Below are 12,657 nucleotides of genomic sequence, written 5' to 3' on the forward strand. Positions count from 1 at the left end.
TAGCACTCAAGAAACAGACCTAGGTGTCATTGTAGACAGTTCGGTGAAATCTGCCCAGTGTGCAGCGGTGGCCAAAAAAGCAAACAGGATGCTAGGAATTATTAGGAGAGGGATGCAAATTAAGTCCAAAAATATTATAATGCCTCTGTATCGCTTCATGGTGCGACCTAACCTTGAGTATTGTGTTTAATTCTGGTTGCCCTATCTCAAAAAAGATATAGTGGAATTAGAAAAGGTTCAAAGAAGAGCAACCAAAATGATAAAGGGGATGGAACTACTCCCATATGAGGAAAGGCTAAAGAGATTAGGGCTCTTCAGCTAGGAAAAGAGACGACTTAGGGGGGATATGATTGAGGTCTACAAAATCCTTGAGTGATGTGGAGTGGATGGAGGTGAATCGATTTTTCACTCATTCAGAAAGTACAAAGGCCAGGGGACATTCAATAAAATTGCATGAAAATACTTTTAAAACAAATAGGAGGAAATATTTTTTTCACTCAAAGAATAGTTAAGCTCTGGAACTTGTTGCCGGAGTATGTGGTAACGTTGGTTAGTGTATCTGTGTTTAAAAATGTTTTGGACAAGTTCCTGTAGGAAAAGTCCATAGACAGTTATTGAGATGGACATGGGGGAAGCCTCTACTTCTCCGAGGACAAGCAGGCTGCTTGTTCTCACTGATGGGTGATGTCCACGGCAGCCCCTCCAATCGGAAACTTCTCTAGCAAAGTCCTTTGCTAGTCCTCGCGCGCCCGCGCGCACCGCGCATGCGCGGCCGTCTTCCCGCCCGAAACCGGCTTGAGCCGGCCAGTCTTCTTTTGTCCGCACTCGGTACGGTCGTGTTTTCGCCGTGTCGAGCCCCGGAAAGTCGACCTCGCGTGTCCAAATTTATTTTGACGTGTTTTTTCTTCGGAAAAGTCTTTCAAGTGTCGGGAAGTGCTCCGGAAACCCCCCCCCCCCGGTTTCGTGTTAATCCTCCCCGTACTTCCAGCTTTTTGCCCCGATAAGTTTTCTTTCGTCGTCGGGGTAGGCCTCTTTTCGGCCTCGGTCGAGATTTTCTCCCTTACAAATTTTTTGGTGCTCTTTTTAGGCTCATTTAGGCCTCGGTCCGAAGTTTTCTTCTCCCTTTTTTTGTGGTGCCATTTTCGCCATTTCGAGTTTTGATCTCGCCGGCGCGATTTTTCCGCCCATGACATCGAAGCCTTCCAGCGGCTTCAAGAAGTGCACCCAGTGCGCCCGGGTTATCTTGCTCACTGATCGACACTCGTCGTGTCTTCAGTGTCTGGGGGCCGAGCACCGCCCTCAGAACTGCAGTCTGTGTTCCCTGCTTCAAAGGCGGACTCAGGTAGCGAGACTAGCCCAGTGGAACGTGTTGTTCTCGGGCTCTTCGTCGGCATCGGCACCGGGATCTTCGAGTGCATCGACGTCGTCAGCGTCCAGACCATCTTCCTCGGCCGCTCCTGCATCGAGTGCATCGAGGCATCGAGCCTCTGCATCGGCGCCGAGACATCGGATAGCTGCATCGACGTCGGTGGTACCGGGACCTCGTCTGCTGATGTCGTCGGACGGTGGTGCATCGTCAGGAGTGCAGGAGAGGGCTGTCCATTCCCCTGCTGGTGGCGGTGAGCCTTCGGGTGGGTCTCCTCCTACCCTGAGGGCTCCTGCGGTACAGCCCCCCCGAGACCGACCTCCTTCGGCCTCGGCCCCGAGGAAGCGACGGCTGGATTCTACGTCCTCCTCGTCGGTGCCGGGGAGCTCCGGTGACATGCTTCGGAAGAAATCGAAGAAGCATCGACACCGGTCGCCTCCCCGCGTCGGCACCGAGAGCTCTGGGTCGCCGAGGGAGTCGGCACCCAGCAGGCATCGGTACCGAGAGGACCGCTCACCCTCTGTTCAAGAGGTGTCGATGCGCTCCACTCTGGACAGCCCGGAACAGCCTCCTCGCCCGGAACAGGTTCTGACGTCGACGCCTGCTTCGACCTCTTTGCCTTTCTCTGCAGCCGCTCTGAACGAGAGCCTCCGGGCCGTTCTCCCAGAGATTCTGGGAGAGCTGTTGCGCCCTACCCCTCCGGTACCGGCGGTGCTTGCGCCTCCGGTACCATCGAGCGTGGCGCTGGCTGGCCCATCGCCCGGGGTGAGGTCCCCGACGTCGGTACCGCGTGCGGTGCCGACTGCGGCCACCTCCCAGGAGGGCTCCCCGACTACGTCGGCGGAGGGAGCTTCGCCGATGCGGGCCAGGGAGTCTACCTCTCGACGCCCCCATCGTGGACGTGGCTCCACTGAGTCGAGCCGGGCGAGGTTGCAGACACAGGTTCGTGAACTTGTGTCTGACACCGAGGGTGAGGCCTCGTGGGAGGAAGAAGAAGACCCCAGATATTTCTCTGACGAGGAGTCTGAGGGTCTTCCTTCTGATCCCACTCCCTCTCCTGAAAGACAGCTTTCTCCTCCTGAGAGTCTGTCTTTCGCTTCCTTTGTCCGGGAGATGTCTACGGCCATCCCCTTCCCGGTGGTTGTGGAGGACGAGCCCAGGGCTGAAATGTTTGAGCTCCTGGACTATCCTTCTCCACCTAAGGAAGCGTCCACTGTTCCCTTGCACCATGTCCTAAAAAGACATTGCTTGCGAACTGGACAAAACCTCTAACTAATCCCCACATCCCCAAGAAGATCGAGTCCCAGTACCGGATCCATGGGGACCCAGATCTGATGCGCACCCAGTTGCCTCATGATTCTGGAGTTGTGGATCTTGGCCCTAAAGAAGGCTAAGAGTTCTAGGGAGCATGCTTCGGCGCCCCCGGGCAAGGACTCTAGAACCTTAGACTCCTTTGGGAGGAAGGCCTACCATTCCTCTATGCTCGTGGCCAAAACCCAGTCTTACCAGCTCTACACGAGCATACACATGCGGAACAATGTGCGGCAGTTGGCGGGCTTGGTGGATGCTCTCCCCCCCGAGCAGGCCAAGCCTTTTCAGGAGGTGGTCAGGCAGCTGAAGGCGTGCAGAAAATTCCTGGCCAGAGGGGTGTATGACACCTTTGATGTTGCGTCCAGGGCCGCTGCTCAAGGTGTGGTGATGCGCAGGCTCTCATGGCTGCGTGCCGCCGACCTGGAGAATAGACTCCAGCAGCGGATTGCGGACTCGCCTTGCCGTGCGGACAACATTTTTGGAGAGAAAGTCGAGCAGGTGGTAGAGTCTCTCCACCAGCGGGACACCGCATTCGACAAGTTCTCCCGCCGGCAGCCTTCAGCATCTACCTCTACAGGTAGAAGATTTTTCGGGGGAAGGAAGACTGTTCCCTAGTCTTCTGGTAAGCATAGGTACAATCCTCCTTCTCGACAGCCTGCGGCCCAGGCTAAGCCCCAGCGCTCGCTCTCGTCAGCAGCGTGCGCCTCAGCCAGGCCCCTCGGCTCCCCAGCAAAAGCAAGGGGCGAGCTTTTGACTGGCTCCAGCAGAGCATAGCCGACATCCAAGTGTCAGTGCCGGGCGACCTACCGGTCGGGGGGAGGTTGAAAGCTTTTCACCAAAGGTGGCCTCTAATAACCTCCGACCAGTGGGTTCTCCAAATAGTCCGGCAAGGATACACCCTCAATTTGGCCTCAAAACCTCCAAATTGTCCACCGGGAGCTCAGTCTTACAGCTTCCAGCACAAGCAGGTACTTGCAGAGGAACTCTCCGCCCTTCTCAGCGCCAATGCGGTCGAGCCCGTGCCATCCGGGCAAGAAGGGCTGGGATTCTATTCCAGGTACTTCCTTGTGGAAAAGAAAACAGGGGGGATGCGTCCCATCCTAGACCTAAGGGCCCTGAACAAATATCTCGTAAAAGAAAAGTTCAGGATGCTTTCCCTGGGCACCCTTCTCCCCATGATTCAGGAAAATGATTGGCTATGCTCTCTGGACTTGAAGGACGCCTACACACACATCCCGATACTGCCAGCTCACAGACAGTATCTGCGATTTCAGTTGGGCACACGTCACTTCCAGTACTGTGTGCTACCCTTTGGGCTCGCCTCTGCGCCCAGGGTGTTCACGAAGTGCTTGGCTGTAGTAGCAGCAGCACTTCACAGACTGGGGGTACACGTGTTCCCATATCTCGACGATTGGCTGGTGAAGAACACATCCGAGGCAGGAGCCCTGCAGTCCATGCAGATGACTATTCGCCTCCTGGAGCTACTGGGGTTTGTGATAAATTATCCAAAGTCCCATCTTCTCCCAGTGCAGAAACTCGAATTCATAGGAGCTCTGCTGGATTCTCGGACGGCTCGCGCCTATCTCCCAGAGACGAGGGCCAACAATTTGTTGTCCCTCGTCTCGCGGGTGCGAGCGTCCCAGCAGATCACAGCTCGGCAGATGTTGAGATTGCTGGGCCACATGGCCTCCACAGTTCATGTGACTCCCATGGCCCGTCTTCACATGAGATCTGCTCAATGGACCCTAGCCTCCCAGTGGTATCAGGCTGCTGGGGGTCTAGAAGACGTGATCCACCTGTCCACGAGTTTTCTCGAATCCCTGTGTTGGTGGACAATCTGGTCCAATTTGACTCTGGGACGTCCTTTCCAAATTCCTCAGCCACAAAAAGTGCTGACAACGGATGCGTCTCTCCTGGGATGGGGAGCTCATGTCGATGGGCTTCACACCCAAGGAAGCTGGTCCCTCCAGGAACGCGGTCTACAGATCAATCTCCTGGAGTTGCGAGCGATCTGGAACGCTCTGAAGGCTTTCAGAGATCGGCTGTCCCATCAAATTATCCAAATTCAGACAGACAACCAGGTTGCCATGTACTATGTCAACAAGCAGGGGGGCACCGGATCTCGCCCCCTGTTGTCAGGAAGCCGTCAGCATGTGGCTCTGGGCTCGCCGTCTCGGCATGGTGCTCCAAGCCACATATCTGGCAGGCGTAAACAACAGTCTGGCCGACAGACTGAGCCGGATTATGCAACCTCACGAGTGGTCGCTCAACTCCAGAGTGGTGCGCCAGATCTTCCAAGCGTGGGGCACCCCCTTGGTGGATCTCTTCGCATCTCGAGTGAACCACAAAGTCCCTCAGTTCTGTTCCAGGCTTCAGGCCCCCGGCAGACTGGCATCGGATGCCTTCCTCCTGGATTGGGGGGAGGGCCTGCTGTATGCTTATCCTCCCATTCCTCTGGTGGGGAAGACTTTGTTGAAACTCAAGCAAGACCGAGGCACCATGATTCTGATTGCTCCTTTTTGGCCGCGTCAGATCTGGTTCCCTCTTCTTCTGGAGTTATCCTCCGCAGAACCGTGGAGATTGGAGTGTTTTCCGACCCTCATCACACAGGACGAAGGGGCGCTTCTGCATCCCAGCCTCCGGTCCCTGGCTCTCACGGCCTGGATGTTGAGAGCGTAGACTTTGCCTCTTTGGGTCTGTCAGAGGGTGTCTCCCGCGTCTTGCTTCCAGGAAAGATTCCACTAAGAGGAGTTACTTCTTTCTGTGGAGGAGGTTTGCCGTCTGGTGTGACAGCAAGGCCCTAGCTCCTCGCTCTTGTCCTACACAGACCCTGCTTGAATACCTTCTGCACTTGTCTGAGTCTGGTCTCAAGACCAACTCTAAGAGTTCACCTTAGCGCAATCAGTGCATACCATTACCATGTGGAAGGTAAGCCGATCTCAGGACAGCCTTTAGTTGTTCGCTTCATGAGAGGTTTGCTTTTGTCAAAGCCCCCTGTCAAGCCTCCTACAGTGTCATGGGATCTCAATGTCGTTCTCACCCAGCTGATGAAACCTCCTTTTGAGCCACTGAATTCCTGCCATCTGAAGTACTTGACCTGGAAGGTCATTTTCTTGGTGGCAGTTACTTCAGCTCGTAGAGTCAGTGAGCTTCAGGCCCTGGTAGCCCAGGCCCCTTACACCAAATTTCATCATAACAGAGTAGTCCTCCGCACTCACCCTAAGTTCTTGCCAAAGGTCGTGTCGGAGTTCCATCTGAACCAGTCAATTGTCTTGCCAACATTCTTTCCCCGTCCTCATTCCTGCCCTGCTGAATGTCAGCTGCACACATTGGACTGCAAGAGAGCATTGGCCTTCTACCTGGAGCGGACACAGCCCCACAGACAGTCCGCCCAATTGTTTGTTTCTTTTGACCCCAATAGGAGGGGAGTGGCTGTAGGGAAACGCACCATATCCAATTGGCTAGCAGATTGCATTTCCTTCACTTACGCCCAGGCGGGGCTGGCTCTTGAGGGTCATGTCACGGCTCATAATGTTAGAGCCATGGCTGCGTCGGTAGCCCACTTGAAGTCAGCCTCCATTGAAGAAATTTGCAAAGCTGCGACGTGGTCATCTGTCCACACATTCACATCTCATTACTGCCTGCAGCAGGATACCCGACGCGACAGTCGGTTCGGGCAGTCAGTTCTTCAGAACCTGTTTGGGCTTTAGGATCCAACTCCACCCCCGAGGGCCCTGTTTGTTCTTTTCCAGGCTGCACTCTCAGTTAGTTGGTAAATTTTTTAGGTCAATCTCAGTTATGTCCTCGCCGTTGCGAGGCCCAATTGACCATGGTTGTTGTTTTGAGTGAGCCTGGGGGCTAGGGATACCCCATCAGTGAGAACAAGCAGCCTGCTTGTCCTCGGAGAAAGCGAATGCTACATACCTGTAGAAGGTATTCTCCGAGGACAGCAGGCTGATTGTTCTCACAAACCCGCCCGCCTCCCCTTTGGAGTTGTGTCTTCCCTTGTATTGTCTTGCTACATACTGGACTGGCCGGCTCGAGCCGGTTTCGGGTGGGAAGACGGCCGCGCATGCGCGGTGCGCGTGGGCGCGCGAGGACTAGCAAAGGACTTTGCTAGAGAAGTTTCCGATTGGAGGGGCTGCCGTGGACGTCACCCATCAGTGAGAACAATCAGCCTGCTGTCCTCGGAGAATACCTTCTACAGGTATGTAGCATTCGCTTTTCCTTGGGATTGGTAGCATGGAATGATGCTACTAATTGGGTTTCTGCCAGGTACTTGTGACCTAGGTTGGCCACTGCTGGAAGCAGGATACTGGGCTAGATGGACCATTTGTCTGACCCAGTATATTCTTAAGTTGTTATGGATGGAAAAAGCCTCTGAAAATATAATCTGATGCCATAGAAATCTATTGCTTATTCACTTTGTCATAGGCAAAAAAACCTTCCAATATAGTCGTGTATAAACTCAATGGTGAAAACTATGAAAAACTCATTCAAAACAATCTAGTGCTCATAGCAACTAGTAAATTTCTTTCAATTGTAAACAGTCCATACATTAACTTAAATGCATCAGTTTACTTCTATTATATAGTCCTTATGCCACCCACTTCCAACAGTGGCCTGTGTTTTGAAAATCTGTCTGTGTTCTATGATATGGAAGCAAGAATATTAAATATTCTGACCCGATCTTCTCTGAGGTAAATTTTCGAAATGGCCTTTGGTTCACTTATCTTATACATTTCATTTGCCACCTGTGTCAGACCATCAAGTTATTCTATGGACTGTTTGATTTTTAACATTTTTTAGTTGTTGTGAACATTTGATTGTTTTGAATGATGTTTTCACTAAGTTGAGTATATATGCTATTACCTTGGAAGATTTTTTTTGTCCAATTGAGCGCTAGTTTTCTTATGGTATTGGGTTATATTTTTTTTAATAATTGTGCACGTATATTACTTTTGTAAAGAGTGGGTTTATATTTTTTGGTTTTTGATGGAATGAATTAGAATTCAAAAACGTTTGACTTCCTGTTTCATAACTTGATATTTTGATCTTTCTGAAGTTACTTTTATGTTTTCATTAGTATATTTGTTTCATGTAGTCACACTTCTTGAAATAATATGTGCCCATCCTTTGGTATTATGCTTTTTTGTTTTCTTCATTTTCCTTTACCAATTGAGATACTTAGTTTAAATTACCTATGTGCTGTTAGATGTAGAGAAAAAATATTTAGCGGTGATAACTGTCTTGAATGAGTGTAGATTATATTACCTCCATTTTATGTTCCTAGCACACCTGAGATTCTTTTAATTAAATTATGTTTTCTTTTGTTGGTGTGTTATCTCTGTAAAGCATTCTATTGCCACTAAAACGGGGGTTATTTCTGACTTCTCCAGGAAAACCATGTGGAAGATGTCCTTTTTCTGAAATACCATGCTTAGGATAAAAATAGGATTATTAGGACATACTTCATCAAGGTTATAGCTTATCTGTTGGCCCATACTTTGTATTTAGATGGCCTTAAGTTGAATATGAATGTTACTAGTGTGTTCAGCCATGTTGGTGAGAGTGTGCCCCATCAAAGACAAACTAAGTTGTTTCTGCCTCTCTCTCTTCCCGTATTGTACAATAAAGTTTGTAGAGGCATTGAGCCTAGTGGAAAGAAAGCATTTCAATATCTATAGTTCTGTCATCTTGAGCAGGTAAACTCTTTTTGATTAGTTACAGAGCAAGAAATGATGCTGATTGCTGTAGGTCATCATGGACTGGTTTCCTCATGGATATAGTTGATCTGCATTAGAATGTGAGCATAGTTTGAAAACAGAAACTTTCTTCAGACTTTGACTGAATCATAAGCCTGAAACATATTGAACCTCTTCATTATTTTTTCCAGTCTTCTTTTTGAGACATTCTTCATTTTTTTCTCAGATCTCTGTCCACATGAACCCTACAGTTTTAGGAGGTCAATCTTGAGTCCCTATTATGCAGACAGGAATGATAATGGGGTGTCTGATAAGCACTCAGATTGTTCTTTCCTTTCAGAAGCAGATCAACAAGACATCTACCAGCATGTACTCATTATGCTTTCCAACTGGACATGCCTCAGGTTTGAAGGTATGGATTACTGTTTCTAGTATAGAGAGATCCCGTCTGTGCTACGATTTAAGTAGTGTGGTGGTTATATTAGTTAATTTGAATATATAGAAATAAAAGCTAATAAACAAGTTTTAGGTGATACCATTTTATTAGCCTTAATTAATGGTTTTGACTTCCTTATGCAAACTGTGCTTTCTTTACTCTTGCAGAATGACATGGAGGATGGTGCATGGTTCCAAAAATGAATTATAGTGCCCATTATTGTGGTAGTATGGTGCATTTTGTTTTCAAAATTTTTGTAAAGTTAAAGAATGAGGTAGAAAAGTGTTTGAAGAGGGGTGGGAAGATTTTTGGAAAGGAACATTGGAATTTAAACAGCAGGAGGTCTGTGTCTTGTAATGTGTGAAGGTAGCCCCTTTTAAGTTTCTTTGTTTCCAAGTGTTTGGTTATTTTAATCTTGAAACTATTATATTCTTGAGTACTTTTGAAGTATCCTATTCCTAAGGTGATCGACACAGTGATCTGAACTGCTTGGTTAGTAAAATGGGTTAGAAGTTAAAAATAACAACAAAAGCAAAATCTTTCAGAGACCCAATATAACATATAAAGAAGAACAAGGGAGAATATTTGTTCCAGGCCAATCGCTGCTTCACTAAGTTTATGATCAGGATATTAAGGTGAAATAGCAAAACTGCCCAAAAATGTAAGACTTTATAACATAATGATCTAATTCAGAGGTATTATTAGGTCAGTAAAGGGGTATCACATAAAACTTGTTTCTTTAGTCTTTATTTGCATTCTACAAATGTAATATTTGTTGGTGGAAACTCAGACCATGGTATCTGTAGCAGTGAGGAATTGGACTAACGCTGTTAGATTGTGTATTAGGAGGAGACAAACTCGAGAGAACCGTGTAGTAGAAGAGATTGCATATTTGAGGTGTAATTTCATAACAGGGTATCTATATCAAAGTTCCAAAGCATGTCTACCGTATTGCCGCCTTCCTTTAAAAAAAACCAAACAACCAAAAAAAGGTGTCTATGCAAGTTTATAAAATGGACACATAGCACTATCCCCAACAGTGCACAAATTCTTGTGTACAAGTTTACACATGCTTCAGAAAAAGTGTAAGTGTGTGACCAGTTTTAAAAAATATAGTACACGCACACATAGCAAGTCTGCTCCTGCTGTACCCCAGCTATGCCTCTGGAAATGCCTGCATATGTACTTGTACAAAAAACCCTGTTCTGCATGTAGAACACATTTTAGGTGTAGAAAATGGTTTATAAAACCACACCCTAAATATCCCAGCCATCCTATCAATTTCTAGAGATGTGTTACCTAGTGCAGGAATCAACTACTTCATCACCTACTCCTCTCCAACAGCACTGCACTCGGCTCCTTTATTAATTATTGCAATACAACCATTTTGAAAACTTAGTGTGCGGCTGTTCTAGTATTGTGTCTGTATTCATTAAAGAACAGCACAAAGAGGTATAGGTTGGTGGTAATTTTGGAAGGCAGAGCTCTGCATCACCCTTTGAAGCAGTGGTCAGTGTAGCAACATCATCTTGGGAAATACTGCAAAATTTCTTACACCGTCAAAATGTTGTTGACCCTTTCTCTAGAAGAGTATTGTATTAAGCAGTGGCTCAGGGAATCAATATTTGTTAGCACAAAATGGAATGCTTTGTGTTAGAGAAGAATTTTATAAGGATTAGTTCATTAGAAGACCCTTAGAAGTTATGATTTTGCTTTGAAGCTTCCTGTTGTAAACCAGTGGTATAAATTTAGGTACTATAACTTTTTTTTTTTGTATTGTTTCCTATTTCTTGGCTTTGATCTTGTGGTCTTGTTCCTGAGTTCATTAATTTGAATTTTTTGTTCAGATAAACTGGAGGAGGATATGGTGGTCCCTATGATGATAAAACATTGAGTCCTTTGTGCCACGGACTGACTTTTGTTGCCATAATATCTCAGTAAAGACCAATTGATGTGACATACAGCTTCTCAATTTTTTATGTTGTCATACTTTCTGGGGTATTTAAGTCTTTCCTTTCCGAAGTCAGACTAACCTTCAGTTAGTTTTCCTCTAGGTTTAACAATACGAAAACATCTTCAATTGACTATTTCTTACAGTATCAGTCAATTTTGTTGGTATATATTGGAAAAATAAATGTTTATTAGAATATGAATGCTTTTCTTGTGTTCATTTGCAATAGCAAAAGTCAATACCAATAAAGATAACATTTTTCTGTTTCTGAACATTGATTTCTACATGCACAGAGGCTAGATGGATCCTTCTTTACATAATTTGGTTAAAATGTAGATTACTTCTTATTACGCATTAGTAAAAGTTGTGAAACTTGAAACAAATGTTTCCTATAAATATTGGTTATCGAAGAATCACAATTTGTTAAACATTTTAAAATAATCTGGATAACCTAGAGCATATGTGTAGCACAAGTTAGTTATTTACCTTTTCACACAAGTGCCATGTTGCTAAAAGTATGTGCAGATAGCGGTAATTTCATAGGGTAATGTCTCCAGATGGCTTAGTTTTACGTATAGAATGGCAAGAATGAACTTCATTTTTATGCCAGGGTTTTGTAGGGTATGATCTGAATCTCTCAGATTTACTGTGTATGTTTGTGTAACACTTTGTGCCACAGTCTTTTTCTGGAATTTATAAATGATAATATATGCAGGCAACATATCAAGATGTTCTTGGAAACTATTCTTGATTGGGTCATTGATACCTAGTACAAGTAGGTCAATTTCTATTTCCTTCAAGATTTTTATGGTCTCTGATTGGATTGGTTGGCATTTTGTCTTTCTCCAAACATAGTACAGACCATTCTAGACAAGTGGATGTTCTCCCTCCTTAATAGCAGATGGAGACAGACGAAGATCTTCAGTGATAACCTTTTTCTCTATAAGGAGTATGGTGCACAGGACGTATTTAAATAAGTTCTCACTATCAGCTAACGCAGCAGTAGTGTGTTAAGGTTCCTGGTGAAATAATACTAAGATGCAGACAGTAGTGCAGCAGTGAGAAGGGTACTATCCAGTTTTTTGCATTGAGTGTCACATGTATGGTTATCTCCCAGTTGGCGAGAGGTTGTGTGTGTGCTTGATGGAAAGAGTTCCTAGTTCTCAGAGAACCAATCCGTTCTCTTGAGGCAAGAGTAGCAGATTTGGAGTAGCTGATAAAGACAGAGAGGTACAAGAGGAGGCCTACAGGGATGTTGTAGAGAAGTTCCACCTACAGTGTGGCAGCCCCTGTACTGCCTTGGAGGAGGGAGGTCTCTTAGATGAATGCATCACCCGGGTGAAGTACGAAGTAATCCTGTAGCCAGGACCTGCCCACCAGTGGATACAGTATCCTCTCACACCAGGGATGTGTGTCCAAGAGCTTCTGCCCAGGGGGGAAGGGTTAGGATAACTGTTGTAGTTGGTGATTTGATCATTAGGCATGTAGATAGCTGGGTGACTGGCGGACGTGAAGATTGTCTGGTCACTTGCCTACCTGGTGTGAAGGTGGCGGACCTCACGTGTCAACTAGATAGGAGGAGCCGGCTGTCTTGGTGCATGTGGGTACTAGTGACATAGGAAAATGTGGGAGGGAGGTTCTGGAAGCCAAATTTAGGCTCCTAGGTAGAAAGCTGAAGTCCAGATCCCCCAAGGTAGCATTTTTGAAAATGCTCCCCGTTCCACGTGCAGGACCCAGGAGACAGGCAGAGTCTGAATGCATGGTTGAGACAATGGTGCAGGGATGAGGGATTTAGAATTGTTAGGAACTGGGCAACATTCTGGGAAAGTGAGGAGCCTGATCTGAAAGGATGGGCTCCACTTTAACTGGAATGGAACCATGCTGCTGG

General features: G+C 46.8%; 1 protein-coding gene across 1 annotated transcript in view; it reads left to right on the forward strand.

Annotated features, from left to right (window-relative positions):
* Positions 1 to 12,657, forward strand: part of DYRK1A (dual specificity tyrosine phosphorylation regulated kinase 1A) — a 646,342-nt gene that overhangs the window by 213,692 nt on the left and 419,993 nt on the right. The window contains 1 exon segment of the mRNA XM_030202220.1: positions 8,723 to 8,794. Coding sequence (XP_030058080.1) covers positions 8,723 to 8,794 — 72 coding nt within the window.

The sequence above is a fragment of the Microcaecilia unicolor genome, chromosome 4, assembly GCF_901765095.1.
Source record: "Microcaecilia unicolor chromosome 4, aMicUni1.1, whole genome shotgun sequence".
NCBI classification, from domain to species: Eukaryota; Metazoa; Chordata; class Amphibia; order Gymnophiona; family Siphonopidae; genus Microcaecilia; species Microcaecilia unicolor.